Source organism: Falco cherrug, chromosome 7 (assembly GCF_023634085.1).
Source record: "Falco cherrug isolate bFalChe1 chromosome 7, bFalChe1.pri, whole genome shotgun sequence".
NCBI lineage: Eukaryota > Metazoa > Chordata > Aves > Falconiformes > Falconidae > Falco > Falco cherrug.
Window position 1 is genome coordinate 6,750,601 of NC_073703.1, and position 24,429 is coordinate 6,775,029.

General features: G+C 49.4%; 1 protein-coding gene across 7 annotated transcripts in view; it reads right to left on the bottom strand.

Moving 5' to 3' along the window:
* Positions 1-4,139: 4,139 nt before the first annotated feature.
* LRRK1 (leucine rich repeat kinase 1) overlaps positions 4,140-24,429 on the bottom strand; it is an 83,235-nt gene continuing 62,945 nt past the window's right edge. For all 7 annotated transcript variants that reach the window (XM_055716239.1, XM_055716241.1, XM_055716238.1 and 4 more), the window contains 12 exons: positions 24,275-24,414; positions 22,459-22,708; positions 20,853-21,019; positions 19,549-19,746; positions 18,598-18,875; positions 18,215-18,409; positions 17,243-17,394; positions 15,526-15,643; positions 14,088-14,204; positions 8,177-9,012; positions 7,501-7,602; positions 4,140-5,631 (listed from right to left, as the gene is read on the bottom strand). In XM_055716239.1, coding sequence (XP_055572214.1) covers positions 5,454-5,631; positions 7,501-7,602; positions 8,177-9,012; positions 14,088-14,204; positions 15,526-15,643; positions 17,243-17,394; positions 18,215-18,409; positions 18,598-18,875; positions 19,549-19,746; positions 20,853-21,019; positions 22,459-22,708; positions 24,275-24,414 — 2,731 coding nt within the window. In that variant the 3' untranslated portion in view covers positions 4,140-5,453. The remainder of the gene's footprint in view (positions 5,632-7,500; positions 7,603-8,176; positions 9,013-14,087; positions 14,205-15,525; positions 15,644-17,242; positions 17,395-18,214; positions 18,410-18,597; positions 18,876-19,548; positions 19,747-20,852; positions 21,020-22,458; positions 22,709-24,274; positions 24,415-24,429) is intronic.

Here is a 24,429-nt window from a genome sequence, read left to right on the forward strand (position 1 = left end):
ATCAATGTTCGTTAACCCACTGCCCTCATCCCTCCCCAGGCGCATGCAGGGCAGACGACTTGCCTGGTTCAGGGGCTGGGGACACCCCAAGTGCCCCGTGAAGGGCCAGCCCCAGCCCCAGCCCGTTAGCTCTGGCCAGGGGGCAACCAGGAGGGGACCTGCAGGGGCCCCACAACCTGCCGGGGCCAGCCAAGGCTCCGTGACACCGGGGTGGTGGCACTGCGTGAGCTGCCTCCATGCCAGGCTCTGCTGGGGAAGGAGCCAGAGGGTCACAGCTTGGCATGGGGGACATTAGCAGGCCCCAGAGCTCGGAGGAGGCTGATGAGGGGCTGCTGTAAACACAGAAGCACAAACAGGGGTGGGGAATAAAAAATATCAGGGAAGCGCTCCAGCATGGGCAGAGTGAAGCATCTTCCCAGGGACACCAGTGCTGGGCTGGGGGGGAGTGGGACCGGGTGGTGTAAACCTGGCTGAGGGCTCTGGGAATGGCTCTTTCCCAGAGGTTTTGTGGTGGTGGCGGGGTTTTTAAAATCATTTTGCCAGGTGTTGGTGATGACGAGCAGCCACCTGCCCTGGCAGAGCAGCACCTTCTCCAGCCTACGGCAAAGCCAAGGCAGGGCCACGGTGCTGGTTAAGCCGCCGAAGCCTGACGGTGCTGCCGACCCCGCCGCCGGCCCGGGGTGAGCTGAGGACAGGCCGGCAGCCCAAAATAGCCATGATATTTCCTGTCTTTTTTTTAAAGATTTCTTAAAGAAAACTAATTTCCTCTGTCATTTCAGTAGCAGAATACAAAGCAGCCAGCGCTGCCCCTTTCCCCACGTCCCTTAAGAAAATCGCCTTATTTTTTCCTTCCACTGGAGCCCTCGGTGCCATGCGGGATGTGGGGAGCATCCAGCTGCCGTGTAAATGCCGCCTGCCGCTGTCACTGGGGCATGGAGGTGGGCTTGGCTCTAATACATTAAATTATGGGAGTTTTCTGCACGTTGAAGGTAACAGAGAAGGGAAAAAACATTTGAGTCACCCAGCTCAGAAATGTGTAGCTGAAAAGGGAGCATCCCAGCTCAGCACCCGGGCAGGGCGAGCGCAGGGCGTTTTCACACCCGTGCGGGTTTCGGCGGCAGCGTGGCGTTACGGCCAGAAGGAAGGTGAGTGGAGGCAGCGGGGCAGCAGCCCCCACGCCAGCCCCGCGCCGGCCGGCCCCAGCCCTGCCCGCGCTGCTGGACGCTGGCGGAGCTGCAGAAGAGCCGATCTGCTCAAGGGGAGGGGAAATAAAGTCCTGCTTCTAATTTCTAATCATGCTGCAAGGTTAGAAAATATGATTGGCTTTGCTGTCCTTCCTGTCCTGCTGATGCCCAGCCACCGCCCCCAGTGCCCACAGCACCCCAGCTCCTGCGGAACTGCCGGTTTTGGATACCCTGAGAGCCGCAGCCCCAGGCATCTCTGGGGCTGGGACCGACCGGTGCGACCGGGACAGCACCGCTCAGGGCACCTGTCTTCTGCCAAGGTTATTTTATCCAGCTGGGACTGGAGAAACTTTTAATACCTTTAAATTGCCCTTCCTGCAGTTTTCCTTTGCAGGCAGTGCTTGGATTAGCCGTCAGGATGTGCCCAGTGATGGGACCTGCAGGGTGTAGTCCCATCAGCTGGGTCCTCGCACAGTGGGATGGGACCAGGGTGCCGGGCTGCTCTGGGAGCTGTCGTGGGTATTTGGGCCCGATCCTGCACTGCTGCCCAGGGCAGTGTGAGCAGTGGGGCAACGAACCAGCCCTTCTTCCATTTTCTGGCAGAATCAGCTTTGATGTTGCCCCGTTTTCCTGCACACAGAGGAGCTGGCTGGTTTTGGGCAGCCCCAAGCTGGTGGGGTCGGTGCGCCCACAGTGCGGAGGGCCCCAAAGAGCCCTGAGCGAGCAGGAGGGTGTGGGGCCCCGGAGATGGGGGGGACCAGCAGTTTGCATCCGCATCATGCCTGCACCCCCCAAAAAAACATTCAGGCCGTGGCCCGAGCCCTGCCGGGACCGGGGTATTGGGCACGGCAGCCGTTCTTCGGCCCAGCGCCTGCCCCTGCACCCTGCCCGCTGCACGGTGCCAGCGTGAGCCGTCCGTGTCCGTGTCCAGATGGTCACTGCACTTACTCCTTCTAAAGGAGTTAAGAAGCAGCTGAGCCCTTCGGGGGACCCAGGGGTGCAGCGTGCGGCTCCTGCTGCGCAGGGGGCGGCTGGCTGAGCGGTTGAAGCCGGGGTGCTGGGCAGCCACGGCTGAGCAGCGGCTCCAGCACCGACGGCTCCATTAATCCCGGTGGCAGCGGGTCCGGCGCGTCCCACCGCTTCCTCGGTGAGTAATTAATGGCCCCGGCACCCACGTCCCTCCCGCTGCCGCTGCCGCTGCGTGGGGTTAATCTCATTTGGAGCATCCGTTTCCCTCCCGGCGCGGGGCCCTTTCTATGAGCTCCCGCTGCTCCCAGACAGGCTGGGGCAAACCTGACGCTGACAAAACACAACTAAGCTGCTTTCTGGTCTGCCCTCGCCCAGCTGAAGGACTAACCCCCCCGCCAGGCCCCTGCTCAGGCTTATTTTTAGAAGCTGAAATAAAATAGCGGGGACTGTGGTACACGCAGCTCCGCCAGGCCAAGTGCTGGTAACGGGTTTTATCGCCAGCGTCGGGGGGCTCAGGCAGCCCCTTGCCCCGAGGCTTTTGGGGCTTTTCCTGCCTTTGGCCTCGACCCCCTCCCTTTCCCTAGGGACGGATGATGCCCCTCATCCTCCACCAGTCCGGCTGGGAGCAGAACAGGCTTTGCTGGCCTGGGAAGGCTGGGAATGAGCATTGAAATCTCACTTGAGCTGTTTGAACTGGTGGGGTTTTTTATTTTGTTTTTAATTTCTGTATGGTTTTGCCCCTGGGGATTTATTCCTGCAGCACGTGCGTTGCTTACTTAATGGAGCCTTGTGCTAACGAGGTTTCAGGTTTGCTGAAGGGGGAGGAATTTCATCCTGATTCCAGGGTAGCAGCATTCAGGCTTTCACGTTGCTTTTGGGAACCCCCCCCCCCGTTCCCCCCAGGTTTTGGGACACTCTCGCACCCATCCCTGCAGCAGGGACCTCTCACCCTTCTCCACAGGGCCCCCCAAGCCCGGCTGCCATTCTCCCACCGCGGCGCCCGCAGCCTCTCGTCCCCTCGCAGCCGACCGTCAGGACGTGGCCGGTGAGGGTGGCAGCGAGGTCTCCGCTGCAGGGACATGGATTTCGGTGTGTCGGGGGGAGGGGGTGTGCAACAGCTGCGTGCAGCGGCCCCGCGGCGCGGCAGCCAACAGAACAAAGCCCCTTTTGTGGCGGGGCCCTGGCTGGTGCCCACCGAAGGTTTGGGAGAGGCTCTGGCTGAGCCCCGCGAGCGCTGGGAGCCCAGGGGGGCACGGCCCCACGCTGGCTTTGGAAGCAGCGCGGCGCCCAGGGGGCTCCGCTCGAGAGGGACGATAAGGAACTGCTGCGGCTATTCCAGATGGGATTTTCTCAAGAGAAACCGCAAGGCTGAATGGAAGTACGAGCTGTTCTATAGCCCCTGTTGGGGCTTCATGGGTCATGGAACAGCACGTGTGTGTAAAAGGGGTCTGGCACCTGGAGAAGGCGACTGTGAGCCGGTTAGACCCCAGCTCAGGTGACAGGGCTGTGCGTGGCAGCCACGTGCAGGCTTCGGGCTGTGCAGCAGGGCAGGAGGTAGGTGACACAATTTCAGGGAAACACAGTTAATTAGCCCTGACAGACACAGACACAGAGCTACTTCACAGCTAAGCCTGAGTCAGGATAAGCTCTCGGGGCAGCTGTGAAAACGCCTGTCAAACCGCAGCCGCCGGGAAGGGCTGAGCCACCTCCTCCCCGTCCCCGAGACAACAGGCAGGAGAGCTTGTCCCAGTGCGGGAGAGCAAACTGGGATGCAGTGGTGCTGCCATAGCTGCTTCACAAGCTGCTGGAAGAGCCGCAGGGGGATGGAGACAGGCAAGGCCGGGTAAGGAGACACTACCTGCAAACCCGATTCAGGCTGTGCTCGTCAGCAGGACCTGTGCTTGAATCAGACGCTGCAAACCCCAAAGTCCTGGCAGCTATTGCAGGCACAAGTTGCCAATAAAAAGTGCCACCAAAGCAGTATCATCCTGGGGAGGAATCTGTTTATTTTAAGATACACTCTGTTTCTGAAGAAGGATATTTTAGCAGCCTGCAACAGAAATGTGAACCAGAGGGTTAACCTGCCCATTCGGCCTTGGCCAGCCTTGCCGATGCTCACACAAGTTTCCTTGGATAGAAAACAAAAAGGTCCAAAATTCAAACTGTACACCTTTTTACAGGGTGCTTAGCCAGGCTCTTTTTACACTGCTGTACATGCTTGGGATAACTAAGTGCAACTGTATTCAGAACCAATACATCACCTCGGGCCACTAATGAAGGTAAAATAAAAGCTGTGGTGAGCGGAAGCTGCACAGATACACAGGCAAATCAAGCTCATCGTGTTCCCCATACCCCATGTGCATTTACCAAGAGAAAGAGTGGAGCAAAGACAGTTTATAAACCTTCCTGGCCACAGGGCTCCCTTCTCTTACCCCAGGAAGTATCTGTCAAACCGAGTGGCTTTGCTTTGTATCAGCTCTATTTACAACTGACTTTGCAACAGTGCAATTAAGTAGCTCACTCACGCACGGAGATTGTGCAGTATTATCGGCAGATTATTTTAGGCTCTCTCACAGTAACACTGTAACGCAATAGCTTTTAGGAACCAGAAACGCAGTGGCCAGCCAAAGCTTATTGCTGGTTCTTAACACCTGGATGTCTCTACACAGCAGTCACAACAGGGGCTACAGCTGAAGTAGCCTCTAACAAACCTGCAGGAGGTGGTCAGTGGCCCCGCGGCACAGGGCATCCAGCAGGTGCATTTCTCCCGGGAGCAGCGTGAATTAGCCCACAGCGAGCCGCACTGCCGGCCAGCAGGCAGCGGGGACTGGAACGTGCTCAGGCTCCCAGGAAAGAGCCCGCTGTGGTTAACGGAGCTCTCCCAGCTGACAAGATACACTATAAAAGCAGCAGCAGCAGCAGCAGCCAGGGCATGCTGAAGGTGAGGAAGGAATGTAAAATGGGAAGAGGAAACTGGAAAGAGAGGCATGAGCAGAACTGCAGCCACCTCCACCTTCTGCTCTCGACTACTGCAGGGGAGGGTGTGATGGAGCAAGCGAGTGGAGAGATGGTCCAGCTCCTGGGCTCAGCCCTGCCCTGCTCACACCAGTTTCTTCAGTCCCCGGAAGCCCTGATGGGGCTGCAGCCATGGAGACCCCACAGTGCTCACTAGCAGCACACCAGACGCACGCTCCCCCCACGCACCCCTCGTCCCATGCCTCTCCGGGGCTGTGTCTCGGAGTCCAGGCGTGCTCAGAGCAGGATGCTTTCATCGAGCCTCGGTTCCCAGTGCCACAAGCACTACCTTCTTTTTCGCATGCAGGTTTCAAGCCTTCCCAGCTCTTCATAGGCCTGGTAGAAAATGTCAAAGTCTCTGGCACTCCAGCCCCTCCAGACAGCCAGGCACCACTCCATGTTTTCGTTCTCGAAGCAGCACACAACTGTGTCCTTTGCTACAAGAGCAGCATCCACCAGCGTCCTGGGAAAGGAAGAACAGAGCAGGGAAGGGCATTACAGCGGAGAGCAGCTCTGCTAACACGGCACACTGCTGCTCATCCGCAAGACACTGACTCACAAGCTTTCATTTCCAGCTATCGAATCTCTTTTTTATAAGCTGCAAATCCTTGAGAAAGGAGAACGTAACAAAAAGAGGGATCAGAAACTATGTCAAGGCAAAACCAAGTGGCTCAGTGACATGTGAAAAGATTTTCAAAGGGATTCAGGTGCCTAAACACGCAGGTGGGTGCTTAAGTCTGCTGTGACATTTTGAAGTTGCTGCTATTCTCCCTATTTGCTAAATCCAGACTCTTTTGCCTGCTGCCAGCTGGGCACTTTCAGAACAGCTCTGTCGTGCCCCAGCTAACGTGCTGCCCAGAGCTTCTGCAACCTGAAATACAGTGTGGAAGTGGGACGGAGCCCAGCTGTGCCAGCTTAGGGTATGAGCTTTGAGGCCAGATCAGCAGGTATAGCTATGGCAACAGCCCAGGGATGCGCAAGGTTCGTGCAGAAGCAGTCCTGCACGGCAGCACCATGTTGCATGTGCTTCCCTTCATGGTCTCCCAGCACGTTACCTGATCAAACAACGGGGTTAGAGCAGGCCCTGCAGATACCCCAGAGGGAGGTGGCCAGGCAGAAGATGATACTTTCGTCCTCGCAGGGTTAAAGGGACAGGAAACCAGCCCTCTCTGACAGAGGATGGGGGAAGACCGGCCCCAAACTGTTTCTCCAGAAAGGCCCCTAGATGGGGAGCACCAGCAACAAGGGATGTCCTTGGCAGCTAGCTTTCATCACAAACTGCCCCTAAGAAGCCACCTCACCTCCCTACCCTACCTCTGCACTTGGAAGGGCTTGGAGGAGGCAAGCACTACTGGTTGGGCTTTATCCTACTGGGAAAACAGGGCGAGTCAATGGCCATGGTGCCTGAACCAGCCAGGCTGCAAAGCCGGGCAAGGCTGAGATGGCCGTGTCCTCACTTCATCTGGGGAACGCAATATCAACCTAACAGTACCTGCGAACGGTAAAGAGAATACTCCGCTCCCAACTAGCTGATAAAGACACTCAGTTCACAAGCAGAGGGAATGGCAGGAGCACTTTGATCTCTTTGTTTGTGTTTGCCTCGTGGCAATAAATGATAATTTATAATCTTCAGCACTGCTTAACCTCCATTTCTTTGGACACAAATAGTACAATCCCAGCCTGGTGTTTAAGTGATCAGTAGAAACACCCCCATCTCTCTAGCAGGTATTTATTTACTTGGACTCTTGTTCACTGTATGAAACATTTTAGATTAATGTATATAACTGCTCTCCCCTGGGCTCCAGGAGCCTTCCCCCAGCCCGTCACTGCCGACAGCACAAAGGTACTCATTTAGAGCAAGAACATCAACCTGATCCACGTGAATGCAGCCACAGACAAGCACTGCGCTCTGCATAAATACACCTCTTGTTCTAAACGCAGGGGCCGAGTCTGCCAAGCTCCACCGATCTTCTGCCAGGTGCCCTCAGAACACCAGCAGTCAGCACCAGGTAGGATCAGACCGGTGGTTACTGCATTGTGCAAGACACTCCTGCCTGTCTCGTTATGGGGGTACTTGGCCTCTGTGGCTTTTGGAGACCAGACCGTGGTTGCAGTGCCTTCCCCTCACCATCTGTCAGGCTATAAAGAGCGTGTACATGCCTCAGTGTGCAACCAGCAAGTGTGTCTCCTCTGGCTGGGACCTTTTCAGATGCTTCTGGAAGCCAAGAGGAAGCTCCCAGGAGCCCCCGGAGCCCACAGAGCCACCCTCTGCCTCCTAGTCCCCTTGTGCCCCCGGAGACTGGTGTGACAGGCACTGCCCAGTCAGCCTCACCCGTACGGAGCCAGTTCCCCCGCCTTCAGCACAGCAATCACTCTGCCCCGCTGGGTGCCGGATTCCTTCTCCAGTCCAATAACAATGATATCCCCTCCTCTCCTAGAAAAGAAACGAGGGACGTGTCACATGTACTCAGCAATGGGGACTGCTGACAGCTGAGGAAGATCCACGCTGGATAGGGAGGATCTCTGCTGCACTCCCTCCTGCAGTTACACGACATTTTGCAGGGAGAGGGGCACTGTGATGCCACGCAGGGGCATCCTGAATCCACTACAGTGAGAGCCCCCATGACAGGCAAAATGAGACTCCCAGTGGTTTCCAGCTCAGCAGGAGGCAACAGGACTTGCCAGGGTTGCATCTGAGCAAGGAAGCTGCCTGCTGTTCTTTGTTGCTTCAGTAGCTGGGGAAACAGGGCTTTGACTCTTACCGCCTGCCTTCTCATTCTGCTGGAATCAATCCAGCAAGCCCTTAGGTGTGGCCATTCTGCTTAATGCTCGATACCTTTAAAAGGGGGTAGAAAATCAATGTACCATTGTACTGGGAGCAAAAGTTCTTCATGGCAACTTGACTTTCTGGCCAGGTGAATCATACTGGCAATGCAAAAGTTCCCAAACCAGCCTGAGCTGATCTCAGGTTCAGCCCAAGAGGGATTTTGAGGAAGTGACCCGCTTACCTGGGGATCCATATGAGATCTTTTACTGGAAGAATCTTGACAGCTTGGAGATGCTGCATGCTGTCACCTCCAGGCACAGCATCATGATCCAGGGAAGGCTTCAGCTCACGAAATTTGTCAGACTCCTCAAAATCTGTGGAGAGTAGTGCACTGGAAGAGCTCATGGGCGAGCTGGGTAGGCTGGAGGGGCATGGGGTTACCCTGTTAGGAGGTGAGGAGGAGTAGGAAGACACAGAGCAATAATCTGTGAGCGAGTCCTGGTGGTTTAATATCTGGGTGCCAACCTCCGGGCTGTAGATAATGCTCACATCCACCAGCGGGTTATTCTCCACTGCTTTGTGGTTCACAGGTGCCGTAGCGGGGATGGCTGCCGAAGGCTGCTGGATTGTAAACATGTCTCTGAGGGGGCTGCAGTCTCCGCAGAAGTAGCGCGCACAGAGCTGGTAAGTGGTAACGTGATACATCACCAGGAAGTTGCTTTTATCATCCAGACACCACACCACCTCCTCCCCGTGACACTCGGAGTTGCAGGCGATGGATGTGATCATTGACGGCGGGCTGAACGGCTCCAGCCTCCTGCTGATCTCCATCATGGCACAGTCTATGATGAGGATGCCAGGACCGTTGCTGTACCAGACCTCCGCTCCGCTGTTGGTGATCTCCATGGCCTTCACGGGGTACGGGTTCTGCCGGGGGTCGTCATCAGAAATGTTGAATTTGGACCTGTTTGCTGTGTGGGAGCACAGGTAGGAGCAGCTGTCCCCTGGGATGCCCTGGGACACTGAAAACACCGCTACAAGTCCATCTGACAAGCCAGCCAGCACCACATAGAAGTTCTGCAAGAAAGAGAGAGCAAAATCTCCATATGGATTCTTTACTTCTCTGCAATACAGGAGCTTTCGATCCCAGAGACTCTGGCTGCCTCTCACAGTTCTGCAAGTACACTAGTAACTTATCTCAAATCACTCAGTGATAACATCAACATAAAAAGAAGTGATTACATAGGAGCTGCTGCAGAGCCATACTCCTCTCACCCAGTATTACCTCTCTCTTTATTGGCAAGGGAGGACAGATGGACCTGGCAGCCTGCCCCGAAGGTTAACAAACTCAAGCTGGAGTATGTTCAGAGACAGCCATCACAACCCTAAGAATCCAGCTGTAGAAACCTGGCTCATTTCCAAAAAGGAGTAAAGCTATTGCTGTCAGTGTAGGTAGGAGAGAAATGGAAGAGATGCAGTAAAAACGGAAAGAGAGGGAGGCAATCCTCTCATAAGCAAGTGCATGCAGTGATCGCTCTGCATCCTATGCCTGCTGCTTTGACAGCACCGCTCTTCCCAGGGACATGCTCTGGGTCTGGGACCCCTGGCAGCTCAGAGACATCCCAGCGAAGGGTGCAGAAGCAGCAGCAGTTCAGCAAAGCAGCTGCCAAGCGCCATGAACAATTAATTCTACAGGTAGTTAAAAACCTGCCCCTAAATGCACAGATGTGTTGGCTGCGGAAGCTGCGGCCGGCGTCAAGCTCTGGTGCAGTGCTCCGCGGCACTGCTGCGACGGATGCCGTCACGTCGCATGGACAGGAGCCGGTGAGAAGGCCATGGCTCACTGGGTCTCCGACTCCTCCAGCTCATCACATCAGTGCAAAATGCTGTTAAACAGACTGGGAAATGGATCCCTCGGGAACAAAACTCCCCATGACCTTGGGTCTGTACCAGAAACTCCCCCATCTGTGAAGCAGATAAAACAATACCTACCTCAAAGGCCTTTCTATTTCCTCCCCGTGGAGCAATAAATTCTAAAAAAAGACCCTTTGCCCAGGGCTTTTTGCTGTTGTTACAATCTGGCTGGACTAAGCAAAGCAAAACCAACAGAACCAGACTGAGCACTGCCAGCTGAACCGACACAACCTCAGCCCTCCGCAGCCCCGATGTGGCAGAGAGCCCTGCCTCCTGGGGTGCCTGGGGCGCCAGCGACTCTGCCCACCGCTGCAGCATGGGCCGGGGACTCAGCATCACCCCTTGTTGCTCATAAATTAAGGGAAAGCCGGTGCCCTTCCAGGGATCTCAGCTGTGCCAGCCCTCAAAGGTCGCTCCCAGGCTGTTTAAACCCATAAAGGCCAAAATCAATCCAATGTGAATTGCTCTCAGATAGCAAGGGGCAGATAGCACAGGGGTAAGTATTAGTTTAATTGATAGCACTGTTTGCAAGGCTCATTAAGAGTCTTGGACAAAAAGACACTATCTGCATAAAAAGTATGAGTAAAGCCATGAGCGTGCTGAGCCCATATGACTAATCCAAATCACAGCAGAATTTTACTGTAATGGGAAAAACTAGGGAAGCAAGTGGAAAGTTGTGAAATGGGACTTGGACTTTAACTCAGTCTAGTCCCAATTCTCTAACCACTAATTAAAAGAAACCCAAATGACCTGCAGCGTTCAGTGCCGTGTCCCCGCTGCCATGTGGATCTGGTGCAAAAGCTCCTGGATATGGCTTTGCCAGGGAGTTGCATCAATAGGTTGGCACACGGCACAACGCTTTACACAAGCTGGGGTTTGGGTTACTTTTTCTTTGGAAAGGAGTTTGATTATTTAAACCAGAACAAAACAAAGCAGAACAACCCACATTTTGCTGGTGAAAATGGTCCAATTTTCCAGTCCAAAGGACCCTGAACAACAGGTATTTCCTACTAAAAATGGAAAATATAAATTGAAATGGAAACATCTGAAATTAACCGAAATGTGGGTACGTCACCTGAACTGCTCCTAGTGTGACACAGGACACTACTAAAGTCTTCAGAGATGTCTCTACTTTTGTCTCATTCAATTTGAAAATGCTGAATTATCCAAACATAGTCTTAATAAAAAATATTTTGATTTCTTTGATTAGCGTCAGCTACTGCAGAACAGAATCCAGATTCCCTTTTGGGTTCCATAGGCCAAATTTCCACAGCGCTGAGCAATCGGCACCATAACTGAGCAGAGCTGCGTCAGCGATCCCCACCCAGCTTTACTGGTAATACCAACTCTGCCAAATTCTAGCCTGTCTGGCACGGCACAATGGTGGAAGCAAATCTGGAAGATGTTTTATGCTTTGGGTCACTTATTGCTCACTGCCTTGGCTATCAGGACCGGTTTCCATCCAGCCTATCTGTTGTTATCTCTCTGTTTAAGGAACAAGGAGTAGGAACTCAAATGCTGAGAAATGCCCTTAACCTGCCATCCCTTGCCTGACTGAGACAAGGAGGTGACCCCATTCACAGAAGACCACGGCAAAGGCCACCCAGCCACGGGTGCCACTGACTCGCCAGACTTTATTAGGTGCTGGTGCAGCCAGGCAGTGAGACAAAACTCTCCAAATCTGGGTATTACAACAGTGACCAAAGGCAGGCAGGGCAGCAGCCTCCAGAAACCTTAAGTAACTTTCTCAGAATTCATTTTCAACATTTGGGCTCCACAAAGAGCCAACAAAAACACACAGCAACAAAACTGCATTTGAAGTCTCCGTCCTGCCAGAAGTCCCACTGTGCCAGGGAGGAAGGCCTCTGAGCGGGGCTGTGATGGTATGTGATGTGCAGGAGATGAGCTGGCACTAGACGTCCTGTCCTCGCAGCTAAGGACAGCACAAGGCTTGGAGCCATTGGGACGGCCACTGCAAGCAGGTTAAAAAAAAAAAAAATACAGCCCCCGACACCACAGCCTTGGTCACCTCCTCCTCTCTTCCCCACAGGGTCTAGCACTGCTGGCAGCAAACGCTGCGGCAGGCTGCAGCCTTTAAATGTAGCTCTTGTTTTCATATGTTCCAGGTTTTTGCAAGAGGCCAGAGGCTTGCACCCATTCAAATTTCTCTCTCCCTCAACATCTCTTTGTAAGAAGATTGCAAACCAATTCAGACAGCATCTTGTTTTGCTGCTCTTAACCTGTTTTTTTGCTCATTTGGTTTTTTTCTGGAAGGAAATTTGCTGAAAATTTTATTGTTTGCCAAAACCAATGATACTGGTGACAGAAAGCATACAACAAAAAAAGCTTAAATTGTATAAGGCTTTTCCTTGGCTGGCGAGTTTTGGATTCTGGGCCCCTTTCTGCTGCTTTTAAATTTCCATGATGCTTCCTTTGGATGAAAACCCAAGTTTTGGAAACTATTTCTTTTGGATCAGTCTTCCCAAGGCAGTCATAAAGAATTCCCCTTCCCAGCAACATCCCTCAGCAATTCTCTGACTGCAAGTTACCTCACATCTCATCAGCTAAAGGCTTTCTTCCCAGGGAAATGCAAGCAATTCTCTTCTCTGCTGGGCAATAACGACTGTGTGATAGCTCAGATACAGCTTACTGTGCCATACAGAAAGTTTGACAAGCGTAAGTTTTCCACTTAGCTTTGCTGGATGAACTGGCTGTTTCAAAAAACGGTTTAGTTTCTTGCCAGCCTGGTCTGCACATCCCTATGGCTGCTGCTCTGGCTATTTCACTGCCAAACTCATTCATAGAAAGGAGAGAGGAAAAAGTAAGTCCAATAAACTAAGAAGGAGTGCGCCGAAGGGATGTGGATTTCTGGAAGGTTGGGTAGGGTCGGGGGAGGAAGGGAGGTGTCTAGACTCAATATTACTATTGTAGGGCCTGGCATTATTTATGACATTTTCTAGGCAAGCCACAAACTGAAAATAGAAACCAGGAGACATAAAGCCACTTGTAATCTCTGAGGAATGGCTTTGCAAGCTGTATGACAGTGGAAAAGCTGAAAGTGAAAGACTCGTTCGACTATCCTGGACAAAACCTCATGCAGCATGAAAAAGAAATTTGCCCTACACATCAGAAATGAAACTCCACGGCACTGAAACGCTGCAGGTCTGGGAGCCAAAGCAAGCCAACAGATGCAGTCTCCCAGCGGGTGAAATTCAGCCCCGTGCCAACTTTACATCTATGCCCTACTTTAGTCCTACTTACACCATGTTTGGAAGTGAAGCAGTACACCTTACACTAACCATCTGCCTTGGATCCAGTCAGCGATGCGGCAGTCCGAGCAAATGAGCCAGAAATGGACAATAACTCAGAACAGGCGTGCGGTATAAAACAGCTCCACTGTCACTCCGAGACCTGCTCCATATTGCGCTTTTAGACACATACCAGTCTGCTGGCATTTGCAAAAACTACACAGCTACCAATAATGTCGGAACATAATTACATGTTTTCGCTTAAGGTGGCTGTAAGCAACCCGGAGGTAATTTAGCCTGAAAACAGTTTTTATACATCTCCCAAGACTTGCCCGCAATAGGCAGTCATGTCAGATTTCTCTTGCCCGTAACTGGATGTTAGCAAATCCAGAACTAGACAGATAGTATATAACTTCTGTTATTACCCATAAGAGTAATTATCCATATTACCCATAAGAGCTGTATTACCTAAGTGTTCTCATTCAAACCCAAAAAAGGAGCATGGCTGAACCTAGATAATATTTCAAGACGACTGTGCACACCAACGACAGCGTGCACACACACCAGGAAAGGACTGGGTACAAGAGCTAGGATATAACCAAGTCCTGCATTACCAGTTAATAAATCTCCATTCTAATTATTGTTTCTTGTCCTCTCTATTTTGCTTGATCAGCCTAAACCTTGCCTTCCAGTGATGTGGAAACACAGCTGGAAAACTTCCTTGCAGAGGAATGTGATCTATTTTGACTATTTTCCCAGCAGGCTTGGAAGTGCCAGCTTTGGTCCCCTGACTCAGGTTCTTGCCCACACCTCTGTCTTCTGGCAGAGGCACAAAGACCTGCAAACCTCCTCGCACTGCCAGAATGTTCCTGGGCATTGCAAAGTCCTTCAACACCAGCTAGTGACAAGCCGCGCAAACTCTGGCAGCTGGGCCCAGCTGCAGACAGCTTAGTCTCACTAATGCCCCTTTTCCTTTAGGTTCCTCCTTACCTTTTTCACAACAGGCATTACTAGAAAGCAGCTCACAGTAGCAGGAGTGTCTAAACCCTTCTGCGGAGACTTTAAAGGACACATGCCCTGCAATCCATACACAGAAATCTTCTGGTCCTGTGAAAGAGCACAAAAAATTCTGTAAGTCTCAATCATCTTCCATGCTTTTCATATTTTGTGACCTGAACAAGATCAAATTGGTTCCCAAACCAGTTTTTACTTGTATTTCTTGATATCCAAACCCTGGGTTTCTCTTTGTGCTCCCTGGAGAGCATTCGCCCCGCCTGTGGGTAGAAAGCAGGTGCTGCCTTCCCCAGAATGAGTTGTGGGCAACATACGCACGATCCAAAAGCCACCGAAACCACCACTATAGGTGTTTTATCACCACATCTAAAAGTAGCATTTGACAACCCTGACTGCATAAATCCCAAACATTCCAGGATAATTGAAACATGTTTTATGTTACTTTGTATTAATTTGTCAATGCAAGGAAAGCTAATTACAGTGTATGTGGAATTACACCTGCTCTACACCTCATAAATCCACTAAACTGATATAAAGCACCTGGTTTGGGGAATAGCAACACATTTCATTTTGATCAAAAAGTGGGAATACAATGCTTTAAGATTATTGAAATTTAACTATTATAAAAAAAATAGGAATATTCGCACTTTACTTCTACTTGGGGACCAAAAAAGTCAAAATATCTTATTTTCCTATGGGAAAAAAAAAAAAAAAAAAAAAAAAAAAAGAGTTCTATCTTGTCACTCAGTTACAGCATCCATGCTAGGGCGGAGTGAATGAACCAACACAAATTATTTATTCAGCAAGTGTGGCCTTTTTTCCCCCAACTCTGACACACCAAACTTCAGGAACATTTCCATTTGTTTCAGCCGTTTTTTGTTTGGTTTGTGTCAAACAATTGTGTCAGAACCGGCTGACACTTAACGCAGCCCTTACGGGTGGACAGGGCTCCGAGGGATAAACCAGCCGTGCTCTCTCACTCTTTATCTTTTTAGCTGCAGTTTTCCCCGGTGAACACAAAACTTGGGTACCCATTTCCCACCGACTTGCAGATCCCTCGGGGCGCTTTCAAAACCCCACCCTTAAACACATGGTTTCTTTCACTGCTTTATCGCTTACAGATAAGGACATTTCCCAGATGAAACCCTGGGTAGAAATGCTACAATCCGGAGAGTTTTGCCTCGGAAAGCCGAGGTTCCCACGATCACTTTGAACACCAGGAGGCACGATTTTGGTCTAGGTACCAGCTATGTAACAGGTAGAAACAATACACAAAGAGAAAGCAGATGCAAAGCCTCCCTGCTTATCTGAGATGCCCATCATCTCACTCTTAGCTTTACTAATTTCTCTTAATTGGTATCTCTTCCAGCGAGGCTCCTCTTGAGTGGGGCACTGAAGTGCAGGCAAGGCTCACCTCTGTGGCAGCCCAGAGGGCATTCTGGAATTTTAGTTGGCAGCACAGCTTCATTCCTGGGCAGCTCATCCTCTCCACTTCTATGACTCCCTTCTCCGGATTCACCACTGTATAGTTTCTGAAAGGAGCAAACAATAATTTCCTATAGCCAACATTCAGGCTCCACACTGCTACAGGATGGGACTCGGCACTTTTGGCCAAGCCTTTAACGCGACTGTCCAGATGTGGATGATGATGCAAGGATCTACACCCCTCCAAACGGTCATTGTAAAGGAAGAGAAATACAGATGTGCCACGGCTGGTCCTCAGGGGGCAGATATGCAATTGCTTCTGTGAAAATTTAAACTCAGCTATCTGACTTTGCACAGAAATAGATTAGGAGAACTTACATGGTCTGTTACTATAATTCAGCTGTGAGACAAATAGCTCCAGCTGAATAGCAGTAATTAATAGCTGGGAGGTCTCAGCCCATCTTGCCCATTAGTTTCTCAAGAGAGTATGTGCTCGTTCTCCAAATGCACTGCCTCAGTATTATCTGGCTTCATTATTTATTCTAGTAAATAAACAGAAGAGCATGATTCTTCCAAATAAGAGCAAAGATCTGTAACGTGATAAAATAATTTATAAATATGACTAATTAATATTTTCGTAACTAAAAGGTTTTTGTTCATTTGGGGTTTGGGGAAGTTTATTGGGTTTGGGTGTTTGAACAATAACTGGATATTCACAGCCACATCTGTGAGCCCCAGATGTTTTACCAACTGTGGCACAAGCAATTACACATCCTGAAATCTGCCACATATAAGTAATTTGTTATTCAGCAGTCTCCAGCAAGTGGGACTGTCCAGTCAGGAAGCAGATTCACCGAGATATATTGCTGCGAATATTTGGACAACATCCATGCATTCAAAATACATCTGTGAGTCCCATGTGTCTCACCAGTTTTAGCAGGAATAGTTATACTGTCTGCACTGAACGACTGACCAGGCACCACAAACAGCAAAGCAAATTGTTCATGAACAAACCATGTACCTTTCCCATTAGGTTAATGGTTACAAATAATGAACACATTAATATAAAATTTAGATCAGATTGTGCATGTTTCCAAATAAGATCGGGGCTATAAAAATTAGTAACAACCATAAAAATAAACCTAACTAGCCATGGGTCACATGTGGCTGAGCAAAATACCATCATCTCAGTCACAATTTAATAACATTTAAAGCACATGCCTTTTCACTATAGCACACATTTTACTGGTAGTATACACTTGGATGCACACACAGCTTCAGGCATGTGGCTAACTCCCGATGATTTCAACAGGATTTAAGCATGTGCTTAATTGCTTTGCAGAACAGAGATGGAACTGCAGCCTCAATTAGGAAAGGTTTAGTGTTAAATGGTCTCATTAGCAAAGGCAGAACACATCTGTTCTCATGTACAAATGCTTCATCCTGTGTGTGTGAATCATTACACTGCCCTAATCTTCTCCTCATATTAACTGAAGCAGAGTTAAGCTCATTAAATATCCTTTATAAAGCAACCACTGTTCCCAATTAAAAGAGTTTGGGAAAACCGTGTTCACCGTCTCCTTGGCATTCACCCAAATTCACTTTCACCTTCTTTACCTCCCTCCCAGAAGCATAAGTGAAGATGCTGAAGGATTTTTACTTAAAAAGAAAAAAAAGAAAGAAATTACTAATGTGAGTCATCTCACCTGGTGTCTTCCTTCCCATCCCAGAACACCACAGTGTACTCCTGTCCTTGGGAGCAGAAGAAGGAAGACTGCTTCCCACAGGATAGCAGGTACATAAATGTTGCAAAGGTAGGATCTTTCATCTGTCCTACCACAGAAATGGCCAGTGGACGCTGTGGGGAAAGGAGAATAGAAAGACATACGTCACACGAGACAGTTGGAGGTCTAGATGAAATAAAAGACTCATAATAATCATTATTGATTAAAGCTAGAGAGCCAAGAAGTAGGCCTACTTCAATAAATGCTTCTGCTACTTTCTCAAATCTGCATCAAATTCTCCTTATAAATCCCACCTCACTGGTTCTTAGCATCCTCTGTATCTCAGACACTGAAGCCAAATCTCTTCTGTACTTCCATGGTTTGGTCTGTGACTCCTACATATTTTATTGATTAATTTCTTCAGGCTGACAAGTTTTGGAAGCTGACCCACTGTCATGACAGTGTCTAGCTGTTTGTGAGTCAAGCTGGCCTTTGAAGGACAACAGCTCTGAAACAGCAACTTGTAATTAATCAAAAACGTAATGCAGCATAATCCTTTTCTCATACTTTGAACCCTTTTCCTCCTCATACCACTTTTTATAATCTTGGGGATTTTGAAGTCTTTGTAGTTACACTGACAGCAGGATGCTGTAGCTGTTTCTGGAAATTATGGGTAATGTCTCGCCCTGGTGAAATCAATAGCCTAACTGCGATTGACGCCAAGGGACCTTCATGTCACTGCAGATGTCTAAGGCCACCAATCTGCCATCATTTCGTTCATAAAACTCTCATTTAAGTCAACAGAAGTGCTGGGCCAAATCAGCAGGAGGGGTAAATGCGCAACTGAGCTGTTCTGCTGTAGGAAGAGCAAGCTCAGCTGTCCTGTGTGAAGAGGGCTGCTGGATCCTCGTAGCTACAAATCAGAAAGCACTGGTCACGAGGGCTGTCTTGTACCTTTTCTGGCTTAGTGTCCCAACACTCCATCATGAGTGCCTGCATCCTATATAGCTGCACCTCTTCTGGTTGCCCAAGAACGGGACGGATCCCTTTAGACAGCTTCTTTGCAATCTGGAGCTGGTGTTGTCCCAGCACAGGCCGCTGACCAGACAGAAGCTCATACAGGACCATCCCATATGAGAACATGTCAACCTAGAGCCAGAAACAGAGACTGAAAACCAGGGCAGAGCTCCCTTGGTAGGCGGAGCAGAGAGCAAGGAAGACCACAGCGGGAAAGCTAGTGCTGCAGCACCATGCCTGAGGGAATTCAGCCCCATGCACGAAGCCAGCCACCCACTGCTGTCACGCAGAGGCTGCCCCCAAAGATGTACCACAGTCACCTTCTCATCGTAGACTATGCGAGGTCTGATCTCAGGAGCTTGGTAGCCCGGCGTGCCTTCCACACCAAGCGCGCCTTCGTGGAATGACTGCCGGGAGATTCCGTAGTCAGAGAGTTTGATATTGATGTGTTCTTTAACGTCCAGGGACCACACCAAAATATTGTCTGACTTCAGGTCGCAGAAGATGATGTTCTTCTTATGCAGGTAGGCAAGGCCTGTTACAATCTGATACGCTATTTTGTGTGTCAGCATGTGCCCCAGTGGCACAAAGGAAGACCCTGGCACAAAGAAACAGCCTGTCTTCAGTTCTTGCAATAGCAATAACTGCTTTTTTAAAATCTTTTTTTCTTTCTTTTTTAAACTCCAGAACAATAACTAACAAACTTTTAAAACATCACTCAATGCCATCATTTGAAATGACACTGTTCGTGTTACTATACATGTCTGACAGTTCTATTAGATGCCTTTTTTAAACCCTTTCACTTCTAGACCCCTAAATCTTATGATGAAAGTTAGTGTTTGACTGAATGTTGACACAAAGCCAAGGTGCCAAGAGGGCGAGATGGCCTCAACCTATCTTGGAATTAGTGTCATTCATTTGACAGCAACAGAAATACAGATAATTATGAGAGAATTTAGAGCACCAGACACCCATCTGCAGGGGGAAGAACAGAGCATTACCCACGCAGGACTGAAGCGAGATGCATTTCTTATTAATCTGCAGAGAAATTGAAAATCCAGGTCTCCAAAGTAGTTTTGAAAATCCTGCATCAATTTTTACCAGGCTCCCAAAGGCACAGTTTAGGAGCAAGTCCATCCCTCCCACTTCCCGTAGTCTGGAAAAAAAAAATCCCCTTCAGTAAATCAAGCAGTAATTTAAACGCTGTTGACCATTTGCCACTACCATGACTTGGAGAGTGAGCTCTCCCAGGAGGGACACCCTGTTTTTACCTTTGGAGTTTTCAGACAATACAGTGGTGAGGCTGCCCAGAGGGGCCAGCTCTAGGGCAAAGCAGAGAGGATGGATGCTGATGCCAATGAGGGAGACGATGCAGGGGTGTTGCAGAGAGTGGAGCATGCTGGCCTCCTGGCGAAACTCGGAGAAGTTCTTCATGGCATCCATAGCTCTCAGGTGTTTCAGCATGGTATCTGGCAAGACACACGAACCCCTTCTCACTCCCCAGCTGAGAAACAAGGTCAGAAATAATTCGGAAGGTGCTAATCACTAGGCAAATGCTGCAGGAAGAAGGCAGCTTGTGGGGTCATGCCAACAGCAAGGCTTTAAGTTGCATTGTCATGTTGATGCATGAACTTATTGGCTATAAGCAGGATATATATGGCTGTCTCAGGAAGAGAGTGCTCCCCTGGTCCTGTAACACCAACCTCAAGTGCGACTGGCACACACTGTTCTCACAGGTCACCTGGATGATTTTGGAAAACTCGTGCTGTGCTTTTTAAAGTAGGGACTCTCTGGGTGTGGATGCCACATCGCAGACCCTTTGGTGGAAGGAGTCTTCCCTACCCTTTCCCAGATGCTCTGCCAGAAGAAGGACCCTTCACAGTAATTGCCTCACTTTCCTCATTTTTGTTAGGAAAGGATGTAGTGAACCCCTGAGCTGTGGAGGAGGCCAGCTGCTGCCCCAGTGACAAATGACCTTTGGAAAGAGCAGACCTGCCTGAGCAGCCTGTGGTGTCCGATAGCAGAAGGACACTTTCCCCTATCCTTTGTCCACGGACTGAAGCTCTGCTGGAAACCTGGACAGACAGCATGTGCAGTGCAAGAGCCTGTCCCTGCCTGGAGGAGCTGGCAGGATGAGAAGGATTTCCAATATGCTTTCTGTAGTTGCTGGCACAGATGGAGTAAAAGACTTACTCAGAAGTGGAGACCCACAAGTCCTTCATGCAAACCCATGCAAATCCAGACTTCGCATTGCCAAATAGCTTGGGAAGAGGAGATGAAATCTTGCCTCCCATCCCACCTGAGGGCTCTGCCTTGGCACCCTGTGAGTCCACCCACTGACCTGCGGGAGAGAAGCTTCCTGCAGTGCCAATGACCTTCACTGCCACAAGTGCTTTCGTGAAGGACTCTAAGATGCAGCCTCCTCCTCCATGGAAACACATCAGTTTTGCTATATACTTCAAAGCTGTATTTAAACAGGTGCCACCAGCACTTTGGAGAGCAAAGGCTCTTTGGTCTTAAGTTGGGATCGCAGACCGCAAGAGCCGATTCCCAACACTGATTCTGTGTACTGTACCTGCAGCTGAAGTAGGAGAACCCTTGCATTTTTTAATCTGAAATCTCTTCACAGCCACTGGTTTTCCTTGGTATCGTGCCCGATATATAACGGTTCCACTTCCACCCTGGCCAAGAACATTGTTTTCATTTTCACTGCATTCCAGTTTGCTATTTTCCAGGAACAGTCTGCCAAAAAGAGATTGGAGCTTTTTAATTAAAAGTTTCAAAGACATTGTAAATGAATGTTTTAATGTGTTCACATTTTCACAAATCCCTAATAGGTTCTTGTCTAATCTACTGAGAGGACTGGATCAGCTAAACTACCTGGGTCATCTCAGTATACTCTCTGCTGGCTCATGGTATAACAGGTTTCTCAGAGAAAAAAGTAATTCAGGCAAATAAGCAAAAAAAGCTTTTTACTAGTTTATCCCACAAGAATCAAACAGATCTGGAAAGCACATAAGCTCCTTTTCCAAGCAGATGACACAGGTACAGATATTTGTACCATTTATCTGTATTAATGATTTTTTTTTGCTTCATTTACCTCCTGTTCCTCTTTTTCTCCACTGGGGCAGGACAGGACGTTCATGAACAGCCCCACACTCTGAAACCTGATTATTCAAATCAGCTTACTGTTTCCAGGCTGTAATTCATCATTTCCCTGCTCTTCCAGAGACTACTTTTACAGCTGTTCACACTTCAAACTTCTCCACTCACCTCATGCCCATCAAATAGATGTCTAGGAGACCACATGTGAGGAGGGCTGTCATGTCGAGCTGATGGGGTGTTTGCCCCATCATAAAATGACCCCAAGAAAGGAACAGGGGCCAGTGGTAGCACAGAAAGCTCTGATAGCAGCCAACAAGACACAGTTGGTCTAGAGGTCTCATGGCTCTGTATTGGGCACAGAAAGGTCTGAGAGAGTGTGAACCAAAAGAGACATTGGTCTCCTCTCCTGCTCGCTATCAGGAGGTCTCTTGCTCTACACGCTATGTAATAAGGGGTGTAAGACTGAACCCATCTGGGAATGCAGTTAAGCAGCTTAAGGATCTGGCAGCACTGCTACGGGTAGGGAAGAGCTGTTTCAGCTGTTCGACTGCCACACTACTACAATACATCTGACAGCCCTCAGCTGAGCAGGAGCCTCGATTCAATGTGAATTCTCTAGTGGTCTCTATATAAATTCACTCACCTACAGACTCTTCAAAACTAAAGGTGATTTCAGTGCCAATCTTGTGACGAAGCAGCACTTCCTTTTGGTTTTGCCATATTAAAATCTCCTTTCTGGGTTCCCCGAAAGACTTTGCCTACAGAAAAGCTCTGGCCAGAGTACTGGGCAATGCAGGACAGCTATGACTCAAAAAAGAGACCTTCGTATTGCACCACAATGATCTCAAAGGATCCCCTGAAGCGATGACTCCGGTCAGCACACAGCAATTGTCTAAGCAAGTATGCTGACCACCAGGAGTGCAGTTTAGGATGAATTGCCAGAGTAGGGATTGAGAGCAGATGAATTTGTTTCCTGTGGTCAGTATGTTCCTCTAGCAGAGATGACTTAGGAAAAAAACCCAACTGAATTACATAGGTACACTGAAACTTAACCAAAGGCTATCAAATAACATTACCTGGCAGGAAAATCAGTCATGAAAAGCTCTGGGACCAGCTCTTGGAGAGAAACGGGGATGTCAGGGTGGTTAGGACATGTGATGTAGTCCAGTTCAATGGCAGTCAGGACACAGTCCTCCATGTTAAAGTACTGCACGTCCTCCGCCTTCTCACCACACTCATTCTCCTCCGGCTTGGAAGCTGCGCAGATGTGGCAGGGCACATACTGCTCCATCAGCAACGTACCGTCACTCTCGGTGGCTGTGAGTGCTTCAAAGCAAGCAAGCAAACAGAGAACAACATAACCCACACAAACTGAGAAAGAACATCAGCTCCTAGTGCATTCAACTGCCTGCAGTCACTACCTGGATCCACTGGCTGAAAATGGTCACACTCAGGAAAGCAGCAATTTACTGCAGTGTATTGACTGGAATAACAAAACAGCATTTTGCAAAATATACACAGACAGCCAGCACTGAGGAGACAGGACTGCTGACATAACAGCTGCTCTGCTTTGGTCACAGGTAACGCACAGGCTTGAGAAGAAAATGCAGGACCAGTAGAAATTAGAAGTATATGAATAAAGCATCAGAGAGAACCTCCTTCTTGCTGGGTGTCTGTGAGCTGTATATAGGGATCACAGCGTATGCTAAAGAGCATGACCCTGCAGTAGAAGGATGGCAGCTGTGAGGCTGCCCAGGAGCCCCAGCCATGTCTGCTTCACAGACTGCAAGCTGCCGGGTGGCTTCAGGCGGAGAGCAGGCATGGGAATGGGAGTGGGAGTGGACTGGGAGGCACGCAGTGCTCAGGCTGAGCGCTTCAGATGCAGGCCAGGAGTGAAGCACTCACCTGCAGCACCCAGGGTAGGAACACAGTTCCTGTGGGCTCCCTCCCAGGCAATGTTTTCAGTCCTGCTGGGGGAAATGCGGGTTCTACAAGACTAAACCTTTGGGAGGCTCACACCTCTCCCACTAACTACAGAAGGATTTTGTGGTGACAGGGACAGGCTCCATTAAGTGCCTACAATTAGGCAGGGTGAATATAGGACGTAGCCTTTGAAGTCACGACTCCTCTCAAGTTTCAGTGATTAATGTTATCATTAATTCGAAGGCAAATAAAATCTTGTTTTATCTGCATAACATCCAGAACACGAATATGTGAGAGTGCACAACCGTTTCCTCCAGAGAGCCTCCAATTAAGAGATTTTGGCACTGTTTTCTAGACCAGTGTGGGATGACAAAGAACACTTCAGATTTTGTTTTGATTTTAAACGAAGTGTACTGGGGTTGCAAACAGCCTGCTGGGTAACAGCAGGATCTGTCCTGATCACAGGAAAAACAACTGCAGGAGTCAAGGAAGTTACCTTGGCACAGAGTCCCTGGTATCATATTCACTCATGCCTCTCGCATCACAATTTATATAAATTATAGGGTGTTAGAAATGGTGGACAAATGCTGATCCAAGCTGATGCCAAAATGAATTCTGCCATCAAGGGACAGTGCCAAGTAGCTCAGGCCAAATCCTGCCCCTGCTATGAGCAACAGGAAGAGTCTCGAACTCCCACAGAAGCAGGTCCTGTTTCAACTGTCATGTTTCACCTGTGCTTGCTGTGACTGACAGACTGAAAGACACAATGTCTCGACCAAGGTGTGCTGGCAAATAATCTTGATCTGTCTGCAGGTTTATGAGCTTTTATCAAATGTTATTGGCATGAGACTGTCAGAGCCTGAGGCGTCTTCAATTAACACAAAATACTGCGCACCTGGACAGCTCTGTCAAAGAACCTTCTGTTAAAAAGACATAACACTGCACAGAAAATTGCAGTAGCTCTCTTACCAGGAAACCACTGGTCTATCAAAGAGTTGACATGATCTGTGATGAACGCCATTGCTGAGAAGTCTCTCACTTCTGACTGGGAAATGATTTTAATTCCACCACTTTTTTTCTTTTTCCAGTTCACATCAGAAGACTCGACACTGTAAGAAAGCCAA